This window comes from Neofelis nebulosa, chromosome 15 (genome assembly GCF_028018385.1).
Source record: "Neofelis nebulosa isolate mNeoNeb1 chromosome 15, mNeoNeb1.pri, whole genome shotgun sequence".
Lineage (NCBI taxonomy): Eukaryota > Metazoa > Chordata > Mammalia > Carnivora > Felidae > Neofelis > Neofelis nebulosa.
In genome coordinates this window covers 73453248-73473992 of record NC_080796.1, presented here as the reverse complement: position 1 = coordinate 73473992, position 20745 = coordinate 73453248, and the positions used below count along the sequence as shown (strand labels likewise).

The 20745-nt window shown below is 65.4% G+C and overlaps 1 protein-coding gene and 2 long non-coding RNA genes across 11 annotated transcripts; 1 reads left to right on the top strand and 2 right to left on the bottom strand.

Annotated features, from left to right (window-relative positions):
• Window positions 1-1410: 1410 nt before the first annotated feature.
• Window positions 1411-19379, top strand: PEAR1 (platelet endothelial aggregation receptor 1). Of its 8 annotated transcripts, none has more exons than XM_058700178.1 (25): window positions 1412-1534; window positions 8482-8612; window positions 9423-9680; window positions 9944-10089; window positions 10269-10373; window positions 10640-10740; window positions 11365-11457; window positions 11695-11938; window positions 12591-12711; window positions 12887-13023; window positions 13096-13308; window positions 13587-13761; window positions 13843-13963; window positions 14696-14859; window positions 14956-15058; window positions 15192-15338; window positions 15548-15673; window positions 16584-16712; window positions 16812-16940; window positions 17093-17305; window positions 17526-17614; window positions 17725-17860; window positions 18036-18104; window positions 18208-18441; window positions 18906-19379. In XM_058700178.1, exons 4-25 carry the CDS (start codon window positions 9989-9991, stop codon window positions 19055-19057), a joined length of 3102 nt encoding a protein of 1033 aa, XP_058556161.1. In that variant the 5' UTR covers window positions 1412-1534; window positions 8482-8612; window positions 9423-9680; window positions 9944-9988; the 3' UTR covers window positions 19058-19379. The 8 variants fall into 8 exon arrangements, with proteins under 8 accessions (XP_058556160.1, XP_058556162.1, XP_058556161.1 ...); XM_058700172.1 differs by having other exon boundaries at window positions 12588-12711; XM_058700175.1 differs by having other exon boundaries at window positions 9928-10089; window positions 12588-12711.
• On the bottom strand, window positions 5515-8029 carry LOC131495331 (uncharacterized). The gene is made up of 3 exons (XR_009253896.1): window positions 7856-8029; window positions 7159-7259; window positions 5515-6337 (listed from the first exon to the last, which is right to left on the bottom strand). It is a non-coding gene; the product is annotated as an uncharacterized LOC131495331 (long non-coding RNA).
• Window positions 16259-20592, bottom strand: LOC131495329 (uncharacterized). Of its 2 annotated transcripts, none has more exons than XR_009253894.1 (3): window positions 20354-20592; window positions 19821-19956; window positions 16259-17981 (listed from the first exon to the last, which is right to left on the bottom strand). It is a non-coding gene; the product is annotated as an uncharacterized LOC131495329 (long non-coding RNA). The 2 variants fall into 2 exon arrangements; XR_009253895.1 differs by having other exon boundaries at window positions 20385-20592.
• Window positions 20593-20745: the final 153 nt, after the last annotated feature.

Sequence of the window (20745 nt, the reverse complement as noted above, 5' to 3'; positions counted from 1 at the left end):
CACGGAAAGTGGAAGAGCGGTAACCAGGGGCGGGGGCCGGGGGGAGTTGGGGACAGAGTCTGAGTTTGGAGTGATGAGAACCTTATGGAGACGGATGGTGGCTGCACGATATGCATGAGCTTATGCCACCGAAATGTACGCTTTGAAATGGTTAAAATGGTAAATTTTGTTATGTAGATTTCTCCATAATTAAAAAAATATCTTAGGGGCGCCTGGGTGGCGCAGTCGGTTAAGCGTCCGACTTCAGCCAGGTCACGATCTCGCGGTCCGTGAGTTCGAGCCCCGCGTCAGGCTCTGGGCTGATGGCTCGGAGCCTGGAGCCTGTTTCCGATTCTGTGTCTCCCTCTCTCTCTGCCCCTCCCCCGTTCATGCTCTGTCTCTCTCTGTCCCAAAAATAAATTTAAAAAACGTTGAAAAAAAAATTTAAAAAAATATCTTAAAAGGCATCATCGAACTGTACACTTTTGAGTGGGTCCATTTTTTTAATTGTACGTCAGCTATACCCCAATAGAGCTGATTTTTAAAACTCTCCGAGGAGGGGTGTTCCTGCCTCGCTGGCCCTGAGCTATCTGGGCTCTTTCTGTGGCGGGCGGTGGTTTAGCCCGGATGCCGCGCAGCCGGCGGGGCCCAGAGTGCGGTTCAAATCCTGCTGCCGCCACGACTGCAGCCTAAGGCGCGGGCAGCCGTCTCATCCTGTAAGTGAAACCGACCTCGAGCTAGGGATTCGATGGCGCAGTACACCCAAAGGGCTAGCGAGGAGGAAAGCAAACGGTAGTTGTCACAAAAATGGTCGGTGTGGGCTCAGAGACGCCCGCGGTCCGGGGCCCTAAGAAGGGTGGGGTGCGGGTGCGCGCTGCGGCCGCCAGGTGGCGCCCGGCACCGGGCGGGCTCCGCGCTGGGGCGGTGGCTGGGCCGGGGGTCGCCGCGGCCCGGGTTGCTCGGGCGGAAGCGGAGGAGGGGACAGTGGGCTGCGGCCGGGCTCGGGTCCCGCGGTCGCCGGGCCGCCCAGGGAAGCTGCCCGCCGCAGACGGGCTCTTTGACCCCCTGCACAGACCCACTTTGCAGACTGGAAGGCTGGGGCGCGGGAGGCGGAGCAAGCCGGGGCCCTGCGGCAGCTGGGGAGGGCGGGGGTTCCGGGTCCGGGGACCCCGCCTCCCCACCCTGCCCGCTCCAGGCCAAGCTGCCACCCCGACCCCGCTCCCTCCGGCTCCCTCCGCCCGCCTGCCCCTCTCCTGGAGTTCCCAGCCCCCTCCCCCAGCTCGCCCCCCCACCCCGCCGGCGCCCCCCAGCCCCCGCAGCGTCCTCGTCCCCGGCACCTCCCTCTCCTGGCGCCCGCAGCCTCCCTAGCCCGCTCCCCCCACCTCCTCCGCGCCCCCTCAACACTTCCTGCCCCGCGGGGGCCCGGGGGCCCGCCCCCTTCCTGCCCCGCCCCGCCCCGCGGGCCGCACGCCCCGCCTCCCCGCCGGCCCGCCAACCCCTTCTGGCCGCCCGGCGGTCCCCACCCCAGGCCGGCGACAGCCCGGGTCCGAGGCAGGTGAGTGACTGCGCGTCCCCGCCCGCTCCGCGACCCCCCACCCCCACCCCGGGGAAGGACTGCGGGTGCCCCTGCGCGAGGGTGGGGGCGGCGGAGGGGGCGAGGGCACTGGGGTCGCCCTCCCCGGGGGACTGCACGTAACTGACCTGGAGCGACGTGTGGGGCCGGGCGCTCTCCCCAACTCGTGGCCCCCTCGGGGCTGGACGGAGAATGGGGTGCCGGCTCCTCTTCTTGGCCGAGGGGAGCCCCCAGATCTGGGAGTCCAGGCTGCTGGGGTTCTAGTTCACTCTGCCCCTTCCCGGCTGTGGGCCCTCTGTGCCTCAGTTTCTCGTGTCTAAGCGGGGAATCATAAGACACGGCGCCTACCACGGTTGTTGGGAGGCTCAGAGGAACAAAAACATGTCTCCTGCTCCGCTGGCGCCTGGTCTGGGCCATTGTTGGGGCTGGCGCCTCCCCGGGGAGGTTGGGGGGTGAGGGGAGGGCCAGGTGTGCGGCTCACAGCTTTGCGGGTTTTGAGCACAGAAGGTTGGCCAAAGGTCTCCAGCGTCTAGATCGTCGGAAAAGCCTGGCCTGGCAGATGATTTGAGGTGGCAGGCTGGGGAGGGGGCGGGGGTGGTCGGGCCCAGACAGGGGGACCCCCAGCGAGGCCAGCCGGCGGCCCCACCCCGTCTCCTGCCTCCAACTGGATTCTCACTCTCCTGTCCTGACCTTTTATGAGTGGCCTCTCCCGAGGCTGCTGCGCTGTGACCCTAGTCCCCAGGGATGGGAACAGCCTGTACTGGCCCCGAGGTTCCCAGGCTCAGCCAGACCTCCTCTCCAGGCGGGATTGGGCAAGGGGTCAGCTGTCACCCCTGGCCTCAGCGGGGGCTGGGCAGGGGAGTGGTGTGCACAGGGAGCTGTTCTCTGAACACCACGCCAGCCCAATGCATGACGGAGTGCCTGTGCGTGTGCACGTGTGAACCAAGGGTGGGGGCCGCAGTCCTGTCTCCTGTCATCTGTCCCCTGCTGCTCCTCTCCCAGTCCTGAGGCCTCCTGAAGTCTATGGTGCACTCACCAGTGCAGCGAGGGCTGGCCACCTGGGAGCTGGGTGGGAGGCCAGGCTGGCCTCTCTGTCCCCCCGCTCTTCACCGGGAGGTGAAACCCAGCACTGCCATCGGTGCCTTCACTCCTGCCTGACCCTGCTCCCTATCAGACTTTCCCAGAAGAGGAAACTGACTCTCCAGGCAGTCCACGAATCGAATGGGTCGGAAACCTGGATAGAGATAGAGGTCGCTGGGCTGCTGTCTGCCTCCCTACCGCTGCCACCACAGCAGCTGCTGGGGAGGGGTGCTGGGGAGGGTGCTGGGGAGGGTGCTAGGGAGGGTGCTGGGGAGGGGTGCTGGGGAGGGGTGTTGGGGATGGTGCTGGGGAGGGTGCTGGGGAGGGTGTTGGGGAGGGTGCTGGGGAGGGGTGCTAGGGAGGGTGCTGGGGAGGGGTGCTGGGGAGGGTGCTGGGGAGGGGTGCTGGGGAGGGTGCTGGGGAGGGTGCTGGGGAGGGGTGTTGGGGAGGGTGCTGGGGAGGGTGCTGGGGAGGGTGCTGGGGAGGGTGCTGGGGCCGGGCTGCTCCTCCACCACTGTGCTCCCCAGCCTCTCCTCTGAGTGGCCTCGGAAGCATTGAGTAAGAGTCTCCCTGGAGGCAGGAGGGGCTGGCCATCGGCTCGGGGAGGGTGTCCGCACCACTCCTGGCTCATAATCGGGCAGGGAGAAGCCAGCAGGAGGAAGGGGAGACGGGGAAGGAGAGACAAAGACAAAAACAGAGCTAGGAGGAGACAAAAATACGGAAACAGAGGCAAAGGCTGAGGCTTCTGCAAACGAGAACCAGAGGGGAGAAAGGGCAGACTTAGGGAAACGGAGAACACACCTAGAGAAGGAGCAGAAAGGGGGTGCAGACAGGAGAAGCAGGGTCAGAAGACCAAAGAGAAATCATGGGGGAGGCGGTAAACGGGCAGCACAGGCTTCAGGGTTTGATTGACCTGGTCCAGGCCCCTGCTCTGCTGTTGCTTGGCTGTGTGACCGGGGGCAAGTTACTTAACTTCTCTGGGATGTTTCTTTATCTGTAAAATGGGAAGCATAATAGGACCTACGTTTTGGGACTGCCGAGAGAATGGAGAGAGGTCACCTAGCCCAGAGCGCACATTTAATCTGGGCTGGTCATTGCTCTTACAGCCCCCACGCGTGCAGGTGGAGGTCTCCAGAGAGAAATGGCGTGTAGGGAGCTCTGGGACATGGGGCCTCCTGGGTCCCCTCTCCCACCTCTGCCCCACCCCCACGTAAGGCATGGGGGGCGCCCAGTCCTTCTGTTTCAGAGGGGGTGTGCAGATGGACAGTGAGGGGCATTGTCCCGGGGTCCCGAGGCCCGTGGTACAAGGTTAGGGTCCAGCCGTGTGGGCACATCCCCTGCTCTCCAGGCGACTCAGTGCCCCACACGACTGTGCACTCATCCCTTAGGAACTCAGAGGCCGGCGGTCAGGAGGGCAGGTCCGGAGCCGCCTTCCCCTCTGTAAGGGTGGAGGCTCCTTCTGGACCCCAGTTTCTGGCATCTTGCCAATCCTGGGTTTCGAGGGCCCTGGAAGGGGGGACCAGTTCTTCCGGCCGGTGAGCCGGGTTGAAGCCGCAGCCTCTGAACACCTCTCCCTCAGCCCCCGAGCCCCACAAAGTCAGGTCAGGGCTTGCTGGAGTCAGAAGGGGGCTCAGGCTTTATCGGGCCATCCCCTCCGACAGGTGCGGAAAAGCGCCCTGACCCCACGGAGCTCCATTCCAGTGGGGAAGACCGACCTTCATAAGAACAGAAGGAGTGGGGCATGGGGGCTGTGAGGGTACATCGGGGCAGCCTGACCACTAACAGCCCCAGAGGAATAAGACTGAGGGTGCCCCAGCCTGGTGGGGCAGCCAGAGCACAGACCCACAGCCCCAACGCTGATCCCTGATGGGTCCGTCAGACCTGAAGGTTTCCAGGCGCTGCGAACTCCTGGGATGGTCTGGCTTAGTCCCACATGCCCCCGGAGGAGGGACACGGTGCTGAGCCCTTGGCTGGGGCCTGGGGAGTGCTGGTCCGTGTCCGTGTGGAGCTGGCCTCCGGTGGTGGTGGCGGCGGCGAGAGCAACCCAGGGCTCCTCTGGGCCAGGGGGGTCTGTGGTGGCTGGGCTGAGGGCCTGCAGGAGGGCCCGAGGGCGGGAGGAGTGTATGAAGCGTGTAGCCACTGAGGGGGCATCCTGGGAGAGGCTGTGAGGATGGGCCCCTGGCGGGCCTGGCTCCTGGTGCCCTTTCGTGTGGTGTGGGGAGCCACAGAGGGCTCTGGAGAGGGGCAGTGGCCGGAGCAGGGCTGTGCTTTCTGAGGGTGTCTGGCGGTGGCAGTGAGCGGGTGGGCCGGTGCTTTGTTCTTTGAAGCAGATCCTAATTCCCTTGTTGCCTCTGATGCCCGAGACCCCCACGTCCGCCTGTGCCTGCAGAGCGTGGCCGCTGGCACCCACGGGTGGTGGCAGGGGCCCGGACCGCACTGGCGCCGGCCTCCGGCAGGCACGCGATGCGTGCTTGGTGATTCAGAATCCCTGCAGTTTCCCTATTTCCTGATGAGTAAACAGGTCGGGCTGAGGACCCTCTAGCTTCTGTTTCCTGAGCCACAGAGAACACCAGCCCGGCCCCTCACCCCTGCCCCCTTCCCGCCCAGCCTCTGGCTCACACACAGGCTTCCTGTCCCTCCATCCGGCAGACATTCCTGGCTGCAAAAGGCCTGGCTGGGTGCGGGAGGGGCTGGGCGCTCGCGTGTGCAGGCGTGTGCACGTGCGCGGACGTGGAGAGAGCGGCCCAGGCTGCTGGAGCTGGGTCAGGGTGCGTCCCTGCGTGGAGAGGGAGGGAGGAGTCTTCCGACTGGGGTCTAGCTGCCGAGTGGGGAGGACTAAGTGACCCTGTCTCCATGGCAAAGACAGATTTGGAAGTGGAACAGAGAGAGAGAGACGGGGAGGGAGACAGACAGACAAGGGAGACACAGGGCAAGGCAGCCCCGGGCGCAAGCTAAGACACTCGGCCTGGTGAGCCGAGTGCGGCCGGAGTTCGCCTCCCGCGCCACACCTGAGGATGCATTCCCTGGTGCAGTGAACACACTGCGCCACTGTGCCGTACCTGACGGCCTTGATATAGGAAAGGAAGGAGAGAGACAGAAAGACACAGACCAAGAAACTGATGGAGGAAGAAAAAAAAAAGGCAGAAAGCAAAGAGTTTTTGATGAGGAACAAGACAGAAACGAAAAGAGGCAGAGAGCCTAGAACGTGGGGGATTCTGTTTCTGCACCAGCACAGGTCCTCTGAGCTGCTTCTGGTCTGAGGCTCTGTTCCAGGGCGGTCACGGGAACTAGCAGTCCCAGCCCTCACTGCACCCTGTGAGATGTGGGGATTATTCTCCCATTTTACAGATGGGGAAATGGAGGCTGGAGGCCCACGGGGCTCGAGCGATGTGCTCGAAAGTGACAACTTGTAAGCCCTAGAACCTTTGGATTCCAAGATGAGAGGGAGGACAGAGAGATGGAGAGGAGAGGAGGGGCCACTGGGACCCAGCGAGGCGCTGGAGGTGGTGCTCAGGCTGGGGGCTGGGGGGGAAGCAGAACCCAGGCGGTCCAACTCATCAGCCGCCTTTGGCTTCAAGACATACCTGGCGGGCAGCCCGTGGTTCTGAGGGATCAGGTTTTGTGGGGGGTCTGGCCCCTCCCCACCCCCACTTCCCTTCTCTGTGCCAGCAGCTAAGGCCTCATTCCCGGATCATCCTGGGGGTTCTTCAGAAAAAAAAAACAAACGGAAAACAAGAAACAGCTTTTCTTGGAATTAATGCTCAAAGGGCCAAGGGCGCCAAGGGCAGTGGGGACGGGGATGGGCTCGGGAGACCCGGGACCCCGGGCCGCCATCCTGGTGACAGCGAACGTAACTCCTGTATTAATCCTGGGGACAGCCCTACAAAGGGAAGTGCTATCATCCCCAGTTTACAGACCAGGGAACTGAGAGCTGGCGTTCATGCCCAGTTTACAGACCAGGGAACTGAGAGCTGGCGTTCATGCCCAGCTCAGAGGGCGTCCTTCGCTGCCCCACCTCCTGGAGAAGAGCTCTGAGGAAGCCCTCTTGCTCTCTGCCTCCTACAGAAACGGATCACCTCCTGTGCACCGGGGAGCTCGGACCCAGAGTCATTTCCCTCCTGCTAAGGGGGCCGGGGCACCAGGAGGGCAGGGCTCCCCACCAGAGGGAACCCGGCTGGCTGCGGCTGGGGGCTGGGGGCCGGGGCCTGGCCGGGGGCCCAGCTGCCTTGCATCTCGAGGTGGAGGAGAGAAGACTGACTGCAAACGCATCCCGGTTCCCACGCCTCTGGTCTGTCCTTGTGGCAGCTCCCCGCTCCGCCTCCCCCTCCCCCCCCCCCCCCCGCCCCCTCCCGGCTCCCCCTCTGCATAACTGAGGCTGTTACACAGAGATGCAAAGCCCCTGGGATTCCCGGGTGGGCCGGGTTGATGGGAAACGTGGTTGGGTGGGGAGGCTGCCGCACTCTGGGTCTCTGCTCCTGCTGGCTGTGTGGCCCCGGGTGGGGGACTTACCCGCCCTGTGTCCTCACCTGTAGAGGGGGCACTGCACCCACCACTGTGGATTTCATACGCAGCTCCCTGCCTTTCTCCACGCAGTAGATGATGCCTTCTTGTGAGGGCAGGTGGGGGCCTGCAGGGAGGGGGAATGGGGCGCCCTCAGGGACCGCAGTGTGGGCCCTGGGGCAGGACGGGGCCGGACGGGACTCAGAGCTGTCTGGTTCAAACCCCCCGGAGGGGAGTGTGTGCAGGCACTTGGGCCCCGATGCTGGTGGGCCCGGGGGTGTTAGGGGAGGACAGGCCAGGGCCTCAATTTCCCCAGCCCCTTGGGGACAAAGTCTCAGATGGAAACAAGCCGGGGGACCAGGCTGGGGCTCTGGACTCCTGGTCAGGCCTGTGTTCCTTCCCTCCTCAGGGGCTGAGGTCCCTCAGGCCAACGGCTTCTCCTCCCTGCCGGGATCCCCCACCCTCCCTCCCTGCGGACCACCCACTGGTGGTGGACCCCACCTGGGCTCCCGTCCCACTGCTGACCAGCTGGGGCCTCCTCTGCATTCCGGGAACCGAGGCCCTCTGGGAAAACAATCTCCCCCACCCCTGCAGCCAGCTAATCTCTGGTTGTCAGGGCCCAGCCCTCCTCATGCCCCCCCTGCCCACCTCCTGAAGGCCTCAGGTGAACCATTTCCTCTAGAAGTTGGTCTGGGAGGCAGTGACTGTCCACAGGGCTCTGACCTGTCTCCACGGGGTAGGTCCCACCGCAGCCTTGAGCTCTGGTGACAGAACCAGGAGAGGGAGTCCCTGTGGGGCTGGATGTGAGGCTCACCCAGGGGCCAGGGTGATGACCTGAATCCATTCAGACTGAGCCCCAGTGAGGACAGCGAGGGTCCAGGGAGAGGGCAGCGTGGAGAAGACCTTGGGGTGGAGAGGGGGGATGTGTGAGGGCTCGGGGCCCTGCCAAGGGAGGGCCAGGCAGGGAGGGGTCAGCTGGGTGCTGACAGGGATGGCCCTGGAGGTGGGCCCCACACCTGGGAAGGTGGCCGGTGCAGGGCAGGGTGGAGGGGATAGTTTGGGGGTGGCGGGAGAAGGGACGATGTGGGGGGTGCCCTGGGACAGACCGGTGACCCCGTCTGAAGGACACTTCCGACTGGCCAGGCTCTCTGAGGACAGGCTGTTTCCTCTGAAGCCCTTCAGAGGGGGACCACGGTGCTCAGCTCAGAGACAACCTAACAGAAAGAGGCTTCTGGCCCTGCCCCCTGCACCCCACCTTCTGAATTCAGGGTGTTGGGAAGGGGAGCCCATGACCCTGCTCTCCTCCCCCACATCACACATTCTAGCCAGGCTCTATTTCCTGTTTTCAGGCTCCATATCCTGAGCGCTGGGATCCCCCAGGACGCTCCCTGGCCCCCCCAGGCCCCTGGGCCCAGGGCCTAGCCGCCCTGCCCCTTGGCTCAGCTGAGCTTCTCAGGCTGCAGGAGGCCATAGAGGCCTGGTGAGTTACTGGAGGACCGAGGATGGTTGGGGGAGCACAGAGAAGGCTAGGGGTGGACACGTGCCCCGGGGGAGCGGTGACAGGGCCACCAGCCAGAGGACCAAAGGGAGGAAAGCCCGTGGGCCAGCAGGCGGTATGGGGGGGCGGGGGGGGGGAAGACACAGCGGGAGGCATTTTGGGGCCGAAGCAGAGGGCAGCATGGGGTTAAGTCAGGGAGCACCTCTCTCACTCAGACCTGGAGGGCTGGAGCGCTGCCGCCCCGGGGACCCTGGGAGCGTGTGGGTGGGGGGCATGGGGTGGGGCCAGGCAGCAGGCATTCCAGAGATACTCAGGGGGGCCAGGGGCCAGCAACCATGGCCTTTCTCTCTTCTCGGGAAAATTATAAGCAGATGTGGGCGCCTCGGGGAGGCAGAGAGCAAGGAGCCAGGACAAGTTGTAGGAACACTGAACCCAGAATCTGAAACCGGCTGCGGGGGCGGCCGCTCAGGAGCTCAGCCCCTCCTGAGCTCAGGAGCCAGAACAGACCCTGCTGAGGTCCTGACCTGCTTCCCACCCACTGGGCGAGGCCGGGTTGGAGGGGGCGGAGAGGAGCTGTTTCCAGATGGCCGATGGGGTGGCCAGAGGGAGGTGGGGGCTTCTGTCCGAGGCCAGGTTGGGGACGTCCTCGGGCAGTAGTCCCCGGAGCTGGGTACGGAGGTGCCCTGGCCAGGGTTTAACAGGTGCCTCTGGCGGGTGCGGATGAGGCCGCCCCTGGTCTGTGGTGTTGGCCCATGTCCCCCATGGAAGTAATTCCCCGAGCCTGATTTCTAGCTCCTGATGTGTCCTCTGTGAGTGGGGAGCTGGGCAGAGACGCACACAGTTGGCTCCCGCGAGCCCGGGCGAGCAGGTGCCTGCACACCCGTGGTCAGGAGGGGCCTCCTTCAGCGCCACCCGGTCCGCCCCAGCCCTGCGCCTCCTGCGGCCGCTCTCCACCTGCACACATGCGGGCCGGGAAGCCCCCCACTTGAGGCGGCCGACTCCCTTCCGGAACCTTGGCTGTTGGAAAGTCCTTCCTCCAGCTGAGCCCAGGTGGGCCTCCCCCTTAACTTCCCCGCTGGCCCGGGTCTCTCACCTTGGTACCAAGGTCAAAGTGCCCTGGGCTGGGGCTCAGAGATACCAGGCAGGATCCCCATCCCGGGAAGAGGCACTGGCTGGTGGTGTGTGAGTGAAGGGTGCTGGGAGGGCGGGGTGGGGGGGGGGCGCATGGTCTGCAGGGAAGGAGGGGTGACGAGAAGGGAAGAGAAGGCAAGGGGACAAGAGGCAGCCGCCTCTGCAGACACTTGGTCCTCCAGGCTGTGGCTCTGCGCCGGTCCCCCGCTCTGCACCTGGCCTCTGCGATGCCACCAGCTCTGCGTGCCCTCCTTCTCCTGGGCCTGGGCCTGCGGCTGGCTGGAGCCCTCAACCCCAGTGACCCCAACACCTGCAGCTTCTGGGAAAGGTGAGGGGTGCCTGCTCCCCGGGTCTCCTCCTCCTCTCCTTCCCAGCCTCCCTGCCCCTCTGCAGCCCTCCCCTCTCTCCTGGTTCTGCTCTCTGCTCCTCCAGGCCCCCCTGACTCCGGCTCTGACCCCGTCCTGTCCTTAACCACCCCCCCCCGCCCCTCCACCCCCTGTCCTGCAGCTTCACCACCACCACCAAGGAGTCTCACTCCCGCCCCTTCAGCCTGCTCCCCTCGGAGCCCTGCGACCGGCCCTGGGAGAGCCCCCACACCTGCCCCCGGCCCACGTGAGTGCCCACCCCGCCCCGCACACCCTCATTCTCTCCTCGGAGACTCGGAGGCAGAGGCACTCAAGGCGTGGCTTGGGGAGGCTGGCGTGGGGTGCGCCGCGGGGCCGGGTGGGGGTCCTGGGGGGAACGCTCCTTCTGTGCTCCCCCGGCCCAGAGCGGCGAGCAAGCGGTGCCCCTGCCCTCCCCGTGCCACGTGATGGGCGGGGCGGGGGACAGCCCTGCCGCAGCAGGGGGGCTGAGGGCCGCCTCGCGGTCTCCGCTAGGGTCGTCTACAGGACGGTGTACCGCCAGGTGGTGAAGACGGACCACCGGAAGCGACTCCAGTGCTGCCGGGGCTTCTATGAGAGCAGCGGGATCTGTGTCCGTGAGTCCTGGGGGGCCGTGGGGGGCCTCGTCCCCCCCTGCCGCCCCCGGTGTGTCCCTGGGACGGCAGCCGCCACTTGCTGCCTGTGTCTCCAGCTGACCCCGTGTGTCTCCCGCCCCTTCTCTCTGAGCCCTGGGGCAGCCTCTCTCTGTCTCTCTGTCACTGTGGGTCTGGGTCCATCGCTATCTCTTCTCATCCCTGTCTGTTGCCGTCTGTCTGTGACTTGTCACTGCCCAGTCTCTCCTGCACCCCCAAACTCCTGCCCCCCCCCCCAGTCCTGCCTAACCCCCACCCAGCCCACCCCCTCTGCACAGCATCCATGTCTGGTCCCTACCTGAGGAGTCCCTGTCCCTTTTCCCAGCAAGGTGCTTGGAGAATGTCAGAGAGAGGGGCTGGGGAGCCTTGAGTTCTGAGCCTCTGTCGAGTCCTGGCCCCCTGTCTCCTGCGTCTCAGAGGCAGAAAAATGCTAGTGCTTCTGGGGAGAGTCAGCCTGCCCCCCACCCCGGCCACCCCGGGCAGAAAAGGATGGGAGGGAGGAGTGTCACCCAGCAACGCCCCCCCAAGAGGAGGATGGGCGGGTGGGGGCAGGGGAAGCACAACCTCCTCCCTGCGTCTCTGCCTCAGCGCTCTGTGACCAGGAGTGCGTCCATGGCCGCTGTGTGGCACCCAATCAGTGCCAGTGTGTGCAGGACTGGAGGGGTGACGACTGTTCCAGTGGTGAGTAGCCGGTGACCGCAGGTCCCAGGACTCCAGGCGGCGCCCTCCTTACCGCCCACGGGTGCTCACGCCCCTGGACAGTCACCCACAGGAGCCCCATAGCCGCCACGGCCCTTTCGGGAGGGTGGGTGCTACAGGGCACGGGTGTGGGGGGCTGGGGGACAGAGCCCAGGGCTGAGTGGAGGCTAGGGAGGGGTGAGACCCCTGGTGACTCCCTTCTACCCTCCCCGCCCCCAGGGTGTGCCCCAGGAGTGTGGGGGCTGCAGTGTGACAAGCCCTGTCACTGTGGCAACGGCAGCTCCTGTGACCCCAAGAGTGGAGCGTGCTCCTGCCCCCCCGGCCTGCAGCCCCCACGCTGCCTGGAGCCCTGCTCCCCGGGCCACTATGGTCCCGCCTGCCAGTTCCACTGCCTGTGCCACGGAGCACCCTGTGACCCCCAGACCGGAGCCTGCTTCTGCCCCCCAGAGAGGACTGGGGCCAGGTGCATCATGGGGTCGCAGCCACAGGGCCCCGCGAGCATACACAGGGATCCGAGGGGACTCAGGCTCCCAAACGGGACGGGATGCAGAGGCCAAGGTCCTCGGCCCAGCTCTGCCGCCTGCTAGCTGAGCGACCTTGAGCAGATCGACCCCTCATGGGCCTGTGCCCGTCTGTGAAGCGGGAACAGTGTCCTCCACCCAGGAGGCTTGCTGTGAAGACAGCCCGAGCCTGTGTGTGTGCGAACATGTTGTGAGGTGGGGCTGACACAGGGTCCCAGGCGGCCTGTCGGCCTGTCGCAAGGAGGTGGAGGCAGAGTGGGGGGATGTGCACCAGGCGGAGGTCAAGAAGGGTCCGGCCTCATAGAGGAGCCGGGAGGGGAGCCGTCCGGGGCCGGGAGCAGAGGTGCCGGGGGGTGGGGGGAGTGCACAGGCTGTTCCCCTTCCCATCTGGCGGTGCTGGCTGTCCCCACCACTTCTCTCCTCCTGGAAACCTTTGCTTTCTGACTCCTGCAGTCCCCAGCAGGGATCAGAGCCGGGAGTTCAGGACTTGCCCCGGGAGAGGCGGGAGAGGCGTGCAGGTGGCCAGCCCTGGGAGGCCCAGCCGGGGCTCGGGCTGCTTGTGTGCACACTGACCTCGACCGCTTTACCCAGCAGCTGTGAGATACCCTGTGTCCGGGGCACCGTCGGCTTCTTCTGCCCCAGCACCTATCCTTGCCACAACGGGGGCGTCTTCCAGGCCTCCCAGGGCTCCTGCAGCTGCCCACATGGGTGGATGGTAGGGTGGGGCGGGGGTATGGGGTGGTTCTGGGCAGGACTGGGAGGAGGATGCCTGGGAAGGGGGTGGGCTCTGGGGACCCTGCGGAGGTTTGAAGGGGGGGGGGTATGAAGGGGCCCTGTGCCCAGGGGGAGTGGTGGGCACCCAGGGCTCTGTCCACCTTCTGCCTCTCCAGGGCATCATCTGCTCCCTGCCCTGCCTCGAGGGCTTCCACGGACCCAACTGCTCCCAAGAGTGTCGCTGTCACAATGGTGGCCTCTGCGACCGCTTCACTGGGCAGTGTCGCTGCGCTCCGGGCTACACGGGGGATCGGTGAGTGGCTTCGGCGAGGGCGGGGGCTGGGCGGGGGTGGGCGCCGCCGGGGCTCACTCGGCCGGCGCCCAGGTGCCGTGAGGAGTGCCCCGTGGGCCGCTTCGGGCAGGACTGTGCGGAGACGTGCGACTGCGCGCCCGGCGCCCGCTGCTTCCCGGCCAACGGCGCGTGTCTGTGCGAACACGGCTTCACCGGGGACCGCTGCACCGAGCGCCTCTGCCCCGACGGCCGCTACGGCCTCAGCTGCCAGGAGCCCTGCACCTGCGACCCGGAGCACAGCCTCAGGTGCGCCGCGGGGCCCGCGCTCACGGGTGCCGAGGCTGGGGCAGGCCATGCCCCAGGGCGGGACCGATGTCGCAGAAGGCGGAGGGAGGGGCCTCGGGGACGGGAGCGGGGGCGCGCTCGGAACGCCCCCCGCCCCCGGTTCCGCGAAGCCCCGCGCGCGGGCGCGCGCGCGCGCGCTGCGCGGAGGGGCCGGGGGGGGGGGTGCAGTCGGGGGTGGGGGGCCGGGCGCGGACCCCGCAGCTCTGACGGCGCCTCCCCTCCCGCCCCTCCCGCCGCAGCTGCCACCCGATGAGCGGGGAGTGCGCGTGCCTGCCGGGCTGGGCCGGCCTGCACTGCAACGAGAGCTGCCCGCAGGACACGCACGGGCCCGGCTGCCAGGAGCATTGCCTCTGCCTGCACGGCGGCGTGTGCCAGCCCGACAGCGGCCGGTGCCGCTGTGCGCCCGGCTACACGGTGAGGCGCGGCCCGGCGGGGCCCCGGGGGCGCGGGGCGGCGGAGCCGGGCCGCTCGCTCACAGTCCGGCCCCGCTTTCAGGGCCCGCACTGCGCCAGCCTCTGCCCGCCTGACACTTACGGAGTCAACTGCTCCGCGCGCTGCTCCTGCCACAACGCCCTGGCTTGCTCGCCCATCGACGGCGCCTGCGTCTGCAAGGAGGGTGAGGGCGTGGGGTGTCCGGGGAGGGGCGACGTGGGGGCGGGCCCACGGGAGAGAAGGCGGGCCCAGCGCAGGGGCGGGCCCGGGGCGGGGGCGGGCCCGGGGAAGGCGCGAGGCTGCAGGGTGAGGGCGGCGCCCCCGGGTAGCAGCAGCTGGACGGTGGGAAAGTAGCCAGCCTACTTCCTTCCTGGAATATCCACTTTGCTTTTCTTCAACCACAAAAATCCTGCTTGCGCTTAAAGGCCCAGGCCAGAAGGCCCCTCTCGGCGAGCATTCCTCACCCTCTGTCATCTAGAACGGCGCGATGGCAGGGCCAGGAGGGACTTCTGAGACCTACCCGGGTGGCCCGTTGGCCACTTCTAGGCTGGATTGTAACACGGATGTGTTTTATTTGGGCGGTTCTCTGTTATGTTTAACCAACCTCCGGTCCGCAGTCGCCTGCCCTCCCCGGAGTCTGCCGCGTGATCTGTGTAATTCATTTAGTTACCTGGTGGGGCCTGTAAGCACTTGGGTCGCTGCCAGCTCCCCTCATTCTGCAGCAGAGGCAGGCCCCAGAAGGGGGTGGCTCGCCGCCGGCGGCCGCTCTGCCTCTGTCCAGCTTCCACCAGTGTATATGCCGGCTCCCCCAGCCCACCCCGGGCTCGGAGCCCAGAGCCTGGCACAGCTGAGGCCTGGTGTGTGCTACCCCGGGAGGGCTGGAGCCCTAGGCCTACCTGCAGGGCCCTTCTTCCAGGTTGGCAGCCTGGTAACTGCTCTGTGCCCTGCTTACCTGGAACCTGGGGCTTCGGTTGCAACGCCAGCTGCCAGTGCGCCCATGAGGCAGCCTGCAGCCCCCAGACCGGGGCGTGTACCTGCACCCCTGGGTGGCAGGGGGCCCACTGCCAGCTCCCGTGCCCGGTAAGCACTCAACAGCCTGTCTGTCCAGGGAATGGCGGGTCGCAGCCTCCTCCCTGCCAGTTGACTGGCATGCCCCCACCCCGCCCCCTCTCCAAGAAGGGACAGTTCGGTGAAGGCTGTGCCAGTCGCTGTGACTGTGAGCATGCTGACGGCTGTGACCCTGTTCACGGACGCTGCCGGTGCCAGGCTGGCTGGACAGGTGAGCATTCTAGGTGTCCAGGCCCCAGGCCCACAGCGGAGTTGGGGGATGCATCCTAAGTAAGTGTGTCCAGAAGAGCCCCTGTGGACACCGGGGGCCCAGGCTGGGCTCACCCTACCCTTCTCTCCCACAGGCACCCGCTGCCACCTGCCCTGCCCCGAAGGCTTCTGGGGGGCAAACTGCAGTAACACCTGCTCTTGCAAGAATGGGGGCACCTGCATCCCCGAGAACGGCAATTGCGTGTGTGCGCCTGGGTTCCGAGGCCCCTCCTGCCAGAGATGTGAGGCCCCCCCTTCCTTCCCCCACCCGGGGCCTGTGAGCACTTGGGCGGTGCTTACGGCAGTAGGGGGCGGTGCAACATCGGATGTCGGAAGCCCCGCCCCCACTACCCCACTCCAGTGGGAGGGAGGGAGGGAGGGAGAGAGTGGGTCAAGGGCTGGCTGAGGGTTCTCCCCTGCCCCCCAGTCACCGCCAGTCTCTCTCCCGCAGCCTGCCAGCCTGGCCGCTATGGCAAACGCTGTGTGCCCTGCAAGTGTGGTAACCACTCCTCCTGCCATCCCTCGAATGGGACCTGCTACTGTCTGGCTGGCTGGACGGGCCCCGACTGCTCCCAGCGTACGTGCTGGCCTGTGTGGGGGAGTGCGTGTGTGTGTGTGTGTGTGTGTGTGTGTGTGTGTGTGTGTGTGTGCTGGGAGGCGGGCCGAGGGCCAGAGGCTCCTGTTCCCCTGCTGCGGGCGTAAAAGCCTCTGCACCCATTTGGATTCAGTAACTTACGTAAACAGCGCAAACGGATCCATAGCGGGTGTCCCCTACACGCCGGGTCCTGCTCCACGTGCTCAGGGAACACCCACCCTTCTGCACCGGCGCCTGGGAAGGGCATTACTCGACCAGGCGCGGGGTGGGGGGGGACCCCAAGCTTGGTTTTGGGCACGTGCTTTTTATCCCCTCTGCGCTTTTCAATTTATATTTATTTGTATGTGGCTTCCTCCCCCCATAAATATATAAAGAACATCACAGAAAAGGTTAGTCCCCCAAACCACAGACAGCAAGTGTTGGAAACGGGAAATGAGGAGCTGTGGCCACAAGAAAGGCTGGGTGCAGGCGTGGCGGTGGGCGAGGGGCATATCTAGGGGAAGAGTTTCCCATAGGATGCGGTCCCGGCTGCCATGAGATTATCTGCTAGTGTCACACACACAGAAGTTATGCCTCAAAGGGTCTACTTCTCTCTTATGATAAAGACGTAAAAAAGAAACCAGAGCTAAACAATGCAGGGTAGTTTGAAAGCCTTTGGTTGTCTGGCCCTGGCCCCACGAGTCTGAAATGGCTGCTAGATACCCAAGTGCAGGTTCCAGTAGGCCGTTGGGCCCGTGATAAGCATGTGTGACTCATCGGTGTGCGGCTGCGGTTCAAAAACTTGGTGTCCCCAGGAGACCAAGGCTGAGAAGATTTCAGGGAGCTGGGGGCTGAGAGTTCATCCAGATGGGGGTGGCTCTGCCCCACCGGACAGCCACCTTGTCTCCTGCAGCGTGCCCTCTAGGACACTGGGGAGCCAACTGCGCCCAGCCCTGCCAGTGCCGCCAGGGGGGGGCCTGCCACCCCCAGGATGGGAGCTGTTTCTGTCCCCCAGGCTGGACTGGATACCTCTGCTTAGAAGGTACCCAGAGAAGGGAAACTCCCGCCCTGCCCCCAAGCCCAAGGCGGACACTGCAGATCTGGGTCCCTCAACCCCACTGCCTCCTTGCCTGTCCCGCAGGCTGCTCTCCGGGGATGTTCGGTGCCAACTGCTCCCAGTCCTGCCAGTGTGGTCCTGGAGAGAGGTGCCACCCGGAGACGGGAGCCTGTGTGTGTCCCCCGGGGCACAGCGGCGCCCCCTGCAGGATTGGTGAGTTCTCCTGTTGGCCCCGATGGTCCCCAGGGCACCAGGACCCGGTCCCCTCATGGGCCCTGCCCCCCTCCCGGGGCCTGTCCTGTGCAGGCACCCCAAGCTCACGGGCACAGCCAAGACTGTGCTGAGCGGCCACCCCATCCCCCTAGGAAGCCAGGAGCCCTTCACCATGATGCCTGCCTCTCCGGTGGCCTATAACTCGCTGGGGGCAGTGATTGGCATCGCGGTGCTGGGGTCCCTGGTGGTGGCCCTGCTGGCACTGTTCGTCGGCTACCGCCATTGGCAAAAAGGCAAGGCACACCAACACCTGGCCGTGGCCTACAGCAGCGGGCGGCTGGATGGCTCTGAGTACGTCATGCCAGGTGAGCTGGCCCGGGGGCGGGGGACACGACGCGGGGCTGGCGCATGGGCTCCGGGCGGATGGGGTGCGGGGCTCCCGTGTCCCTCCCTGGACCCGGAAGAGGCGAAGCGGGGAGCTGGAGGGGAGAAGAGAGGTCAGATCTGCCGGGACAGAACAACTGTCTCGGGCCCGGGCCTCTCGCTGACCGGCCCGGTCACAACGCGCCCCGTCTGTTCGCGCAGATGTCCCTCCCAGCTACAGCCACTACTACTCCAACCCCAGCTACCACACCCTGTCACAGTGCTCACCGAAACCCCCGCCCCCGAACAAGGTCAGTGCTGGGGGAGGGAAGGCACCGCGGTTGGGGGGGGATGCACACCTACTTCTCTGGAAAGCTCCATCCTTGTGTGTTCTCTCCCCCTTCCGCCCCTCCCCTATCAGCTTCCGGGCAGTCAGCTCTTCGGCAGCCTGCAGGTCCCTGAGCGGCCAGGGGGGGCCCACGGGCAGGATAACCACAGCACCCTGCCTGCGGACTGGAAGCACCGCCGGGAGCCCCCTGCAGGGCCTCTGGACAGGGGTAGGAGCCTGGAGGCCAAGGCGTCTGGAGAGGGGGGCTTGTGTGGCCCAGCACCCCGCTCCCTCAGAGCCTGTGTGTCCGCAGAAGGGTCCTGGGCTCTGGTTCCGGGGCAGGTGGGAGCCTGGGGAGGAGCGCGGGGTCTGACTGCTCATTGGCTCCCTCTCCCCCTGCACAGGCAGCGGCCGCCTGAGCTACAGCCACAGCTACCGTAGCAGCGACGGCCCAGGCCCGTTCTCTGGTGAAGGTACGGGTGCAGGGGTGAGGCAGGAGGCCGAGCTGGGGTTTGGGCGCCAGTGCGCCCACAGAGCCTGACTCCTTTCCCCTCTCCTTGGGGCCCATCTCCGAAGAGGGGCTGGGGGCCAGTGTGGCTTCCCTGAGCAGCGAAAACCCCTACGCCACCATCCGGGACCTGCCCAGCCTCCTCGGGGGCCTCCGGGAGAGCAGCTATGTGGAGATGAAAGGCCCCCCCTCAGGGTCTCCCCCCAGGCAGCCCCCTCCACTCCGAGACAGCCAGAGGCGGCGACACCCCCAGCCACAGAGAGACAGTGGCACCTATGAACGGCCCAGCCCTCTGACCTATGGTGAGTCCCCCTTCTCCGCTGGGGCAGGGGCTACAGGGAAGCAGGACAAGGGAGGGAGAAAGAAGGGTCGGGGGGAGAGAGCACAGAGTGGGCCCGGTGCAGCACCAAGAGCGTGGACTTCGGGGTCAGACTGGGCTCGCACAGGCATCACGTCTGGGAAGTCACGTTGCCTCCGAGGGCCTGTGAGTGGTGGCCTGCCTCCCAGGGCTGAGGATTTGAAATGGTCCGACAGCACCTGACTTGTGGCATTGGTACCCAGAAAAGAGGGGAACAAGGCTGGGGACAAAGTGTCCTCATAACCTATGAGGTGGGCAGGTCAAGGTGGCCTCCCCCCGATGGCAGCTGAGAAGATACACAAACCGGCACCGTCCGTCGTCTGTCTGTGGGCAGGAGGGGCTGGGGAGGGGAGGCGAGGGGTGAGGAGGGAGGGGCCACCTCCCGCCCTGTCCCTTCTCTGTCCCCAGATGGAGACTCTGTGGGCTGCCAGCCCCCACTGCCTCCGGGCCTGCCCCCTGGCCACTACGACTCCCCAAAGAACAGCCACATCCCTGGACACTATGACTTGCCCCCAGTACGGCATCCCCCGTCACCCCCAGTTCGGCGCCAGGACCGCTGAGGGGTCGGGGTGGTGCGCAGAGGCCAGTACCTGTCCTTCGCGGCCCAGGGCTGGGGGCAGAGCCTGCTGTACCCTGCCAGGAGCGGGGAGAGGACCAGCAGGCCGTGAACGTGAATACGCCTGACAGAAGAAGCGAATGTCCGGGACACCGGGGCCTGGATCCCGGGTTCCATCGTGGGAGACACCGGTCAGCAGGAGGCCTGCCTTCCCTTTTGTACGTTTCGCAACCTGCTGCTCCCCAGGGCCCCAAGGCCTTTGTACATAAACTGGTGGGTTGAATGTTGCTGGAAAACTCTGATTTCAGATTAATGTCAAAAATGTATATTGGGCTCTTTTTCTGCGCACTCCCAGGCTGTGTGTGTGTGTGTGTGTGTGTGTGTGTGTGTTCAGAGGGCCTCCAGGCACACACCCTGTCTGGGGCACACACTGTGCAGTCGAGGGGCAGCCCAAACTCAGCGAACTCCAGCAACAGCCTAACTGGCCTCCTTGCACACTGGCACCTGTTCCAACCGGCTGCTCAGAATAGACAGTGGTTAGTTACCTGTGTGTGGACGTCTTCGTGGGTGCCCCATGGCTCTTGGACCAGACTCAGAACTGTCACAGGCCTTAGGGGCTCTGCTGGCCTGGCCTGTCTTCAGCCTCACCTTGAACTGTATTCACTGTCATTCCGTTCTAGTCACCCTGGGGTCTAGATCCACCTACCAGGCACACTTCTTCCTACCCCGGGGACTTTGCACATCCGGTGCTCTTGTCTTCCGCTCACCTGTTAGCTGCTACTTGTCCCTCACATCCGGTCCTCAGGGAAGCGCCTCTCTTGCTCCCCTCTGTTGTGTAGCACTGATTCCAGCTGTGTTCATCCACCGGATACCTGCAGAAGGTCCTCAGGGTACCAGTCCTCCCTGTAATGTGGTGTTTGTGGGATCATTTGATTAATCTCTGCCTCCCCCCTCCCCCCCCCCCACTGTAGGCTCCCTGGAGGCAGGGATCACGTAATATGCTCAACATCAGTTCCCCTTGGCATACAGTAGGCACTCAATAAATGTTCCCCAAAGGGCGAGCGGCTAAGTGAGCTGAAAGCACCAGTGGTAAGTGCCATTAAGTAGGCAGCCTGCGAACTGAGCTGAGGGGCGGCACATGTGGGCCCCTTCCCGGAAGAGTGGCACGTGCACAGGGCGGCACAGGAGGTGGGCGCCAAGGCTCCCAGGCGGGGAGGTGCTGGCAGTGGCAGGGGGGAGCAGAGCTGGGTGGGCTGCGGCGGCTGGAGGCGGGAAAGCAGCAGGGAGAGGGGAGGCTCACAAGGGCTGTGGAACCGCGGGGGCTAGACGACCTGAGGACTTTGAATCCAAGACTTCTGAGAAGCGAGATCCGCCTCGTGACCTCATTAGCGGACCCACTAGCTGCCCACACTTCCCAGAGGCTAACCACACGGGGGGTCGGGAATAGAAACCCAGCGCCACGCCTTTTCCATCAGGAGCCCTCTCCTTACAGGATAGGAGGGCGCACCCCAGAAAGTGGGTCTGCCCCCACCCGACCCTCCCTTCCTAGATTCCGCTGACTGCCGCATCCCGGCTCTCCGGGACGCAACTTCCCGAGTGACTTTGGGTGCCCCGCCCACCTCCGTCCCGGCCCCGCCTCTTCCCACCCCCCTCCCGCGCTCAGTCTTCGGCTCCGCCCCCGAGTTCTCCCGC

Excerpts from the sequence above, each read along its gene's own strand:
- PEAR1 (XM_058700177.1), top strand. The coding sequence starts at position 9,989 with ATGCCACCAGCTCTGCGTGCCCTCCTTCTCCTGGGCCTGGGCCTGCGG. Across the intron at positions 12,712-12,886 it reads GCTGCCCACATGGGTGGATG|GGCATCATCTGCTCCCTGCC; the intron begins GTAGGGTGGGGC and ends CTGCCTCTCCAG. Across the intron at positions 18,442-18,905 it reads GCCCAGCCCTCTGACCTATG|ATGGAGACTCTGTGGGCTGC; the intron begins GTGAGTCCCCCT and ends CTCTGTCCCCAG.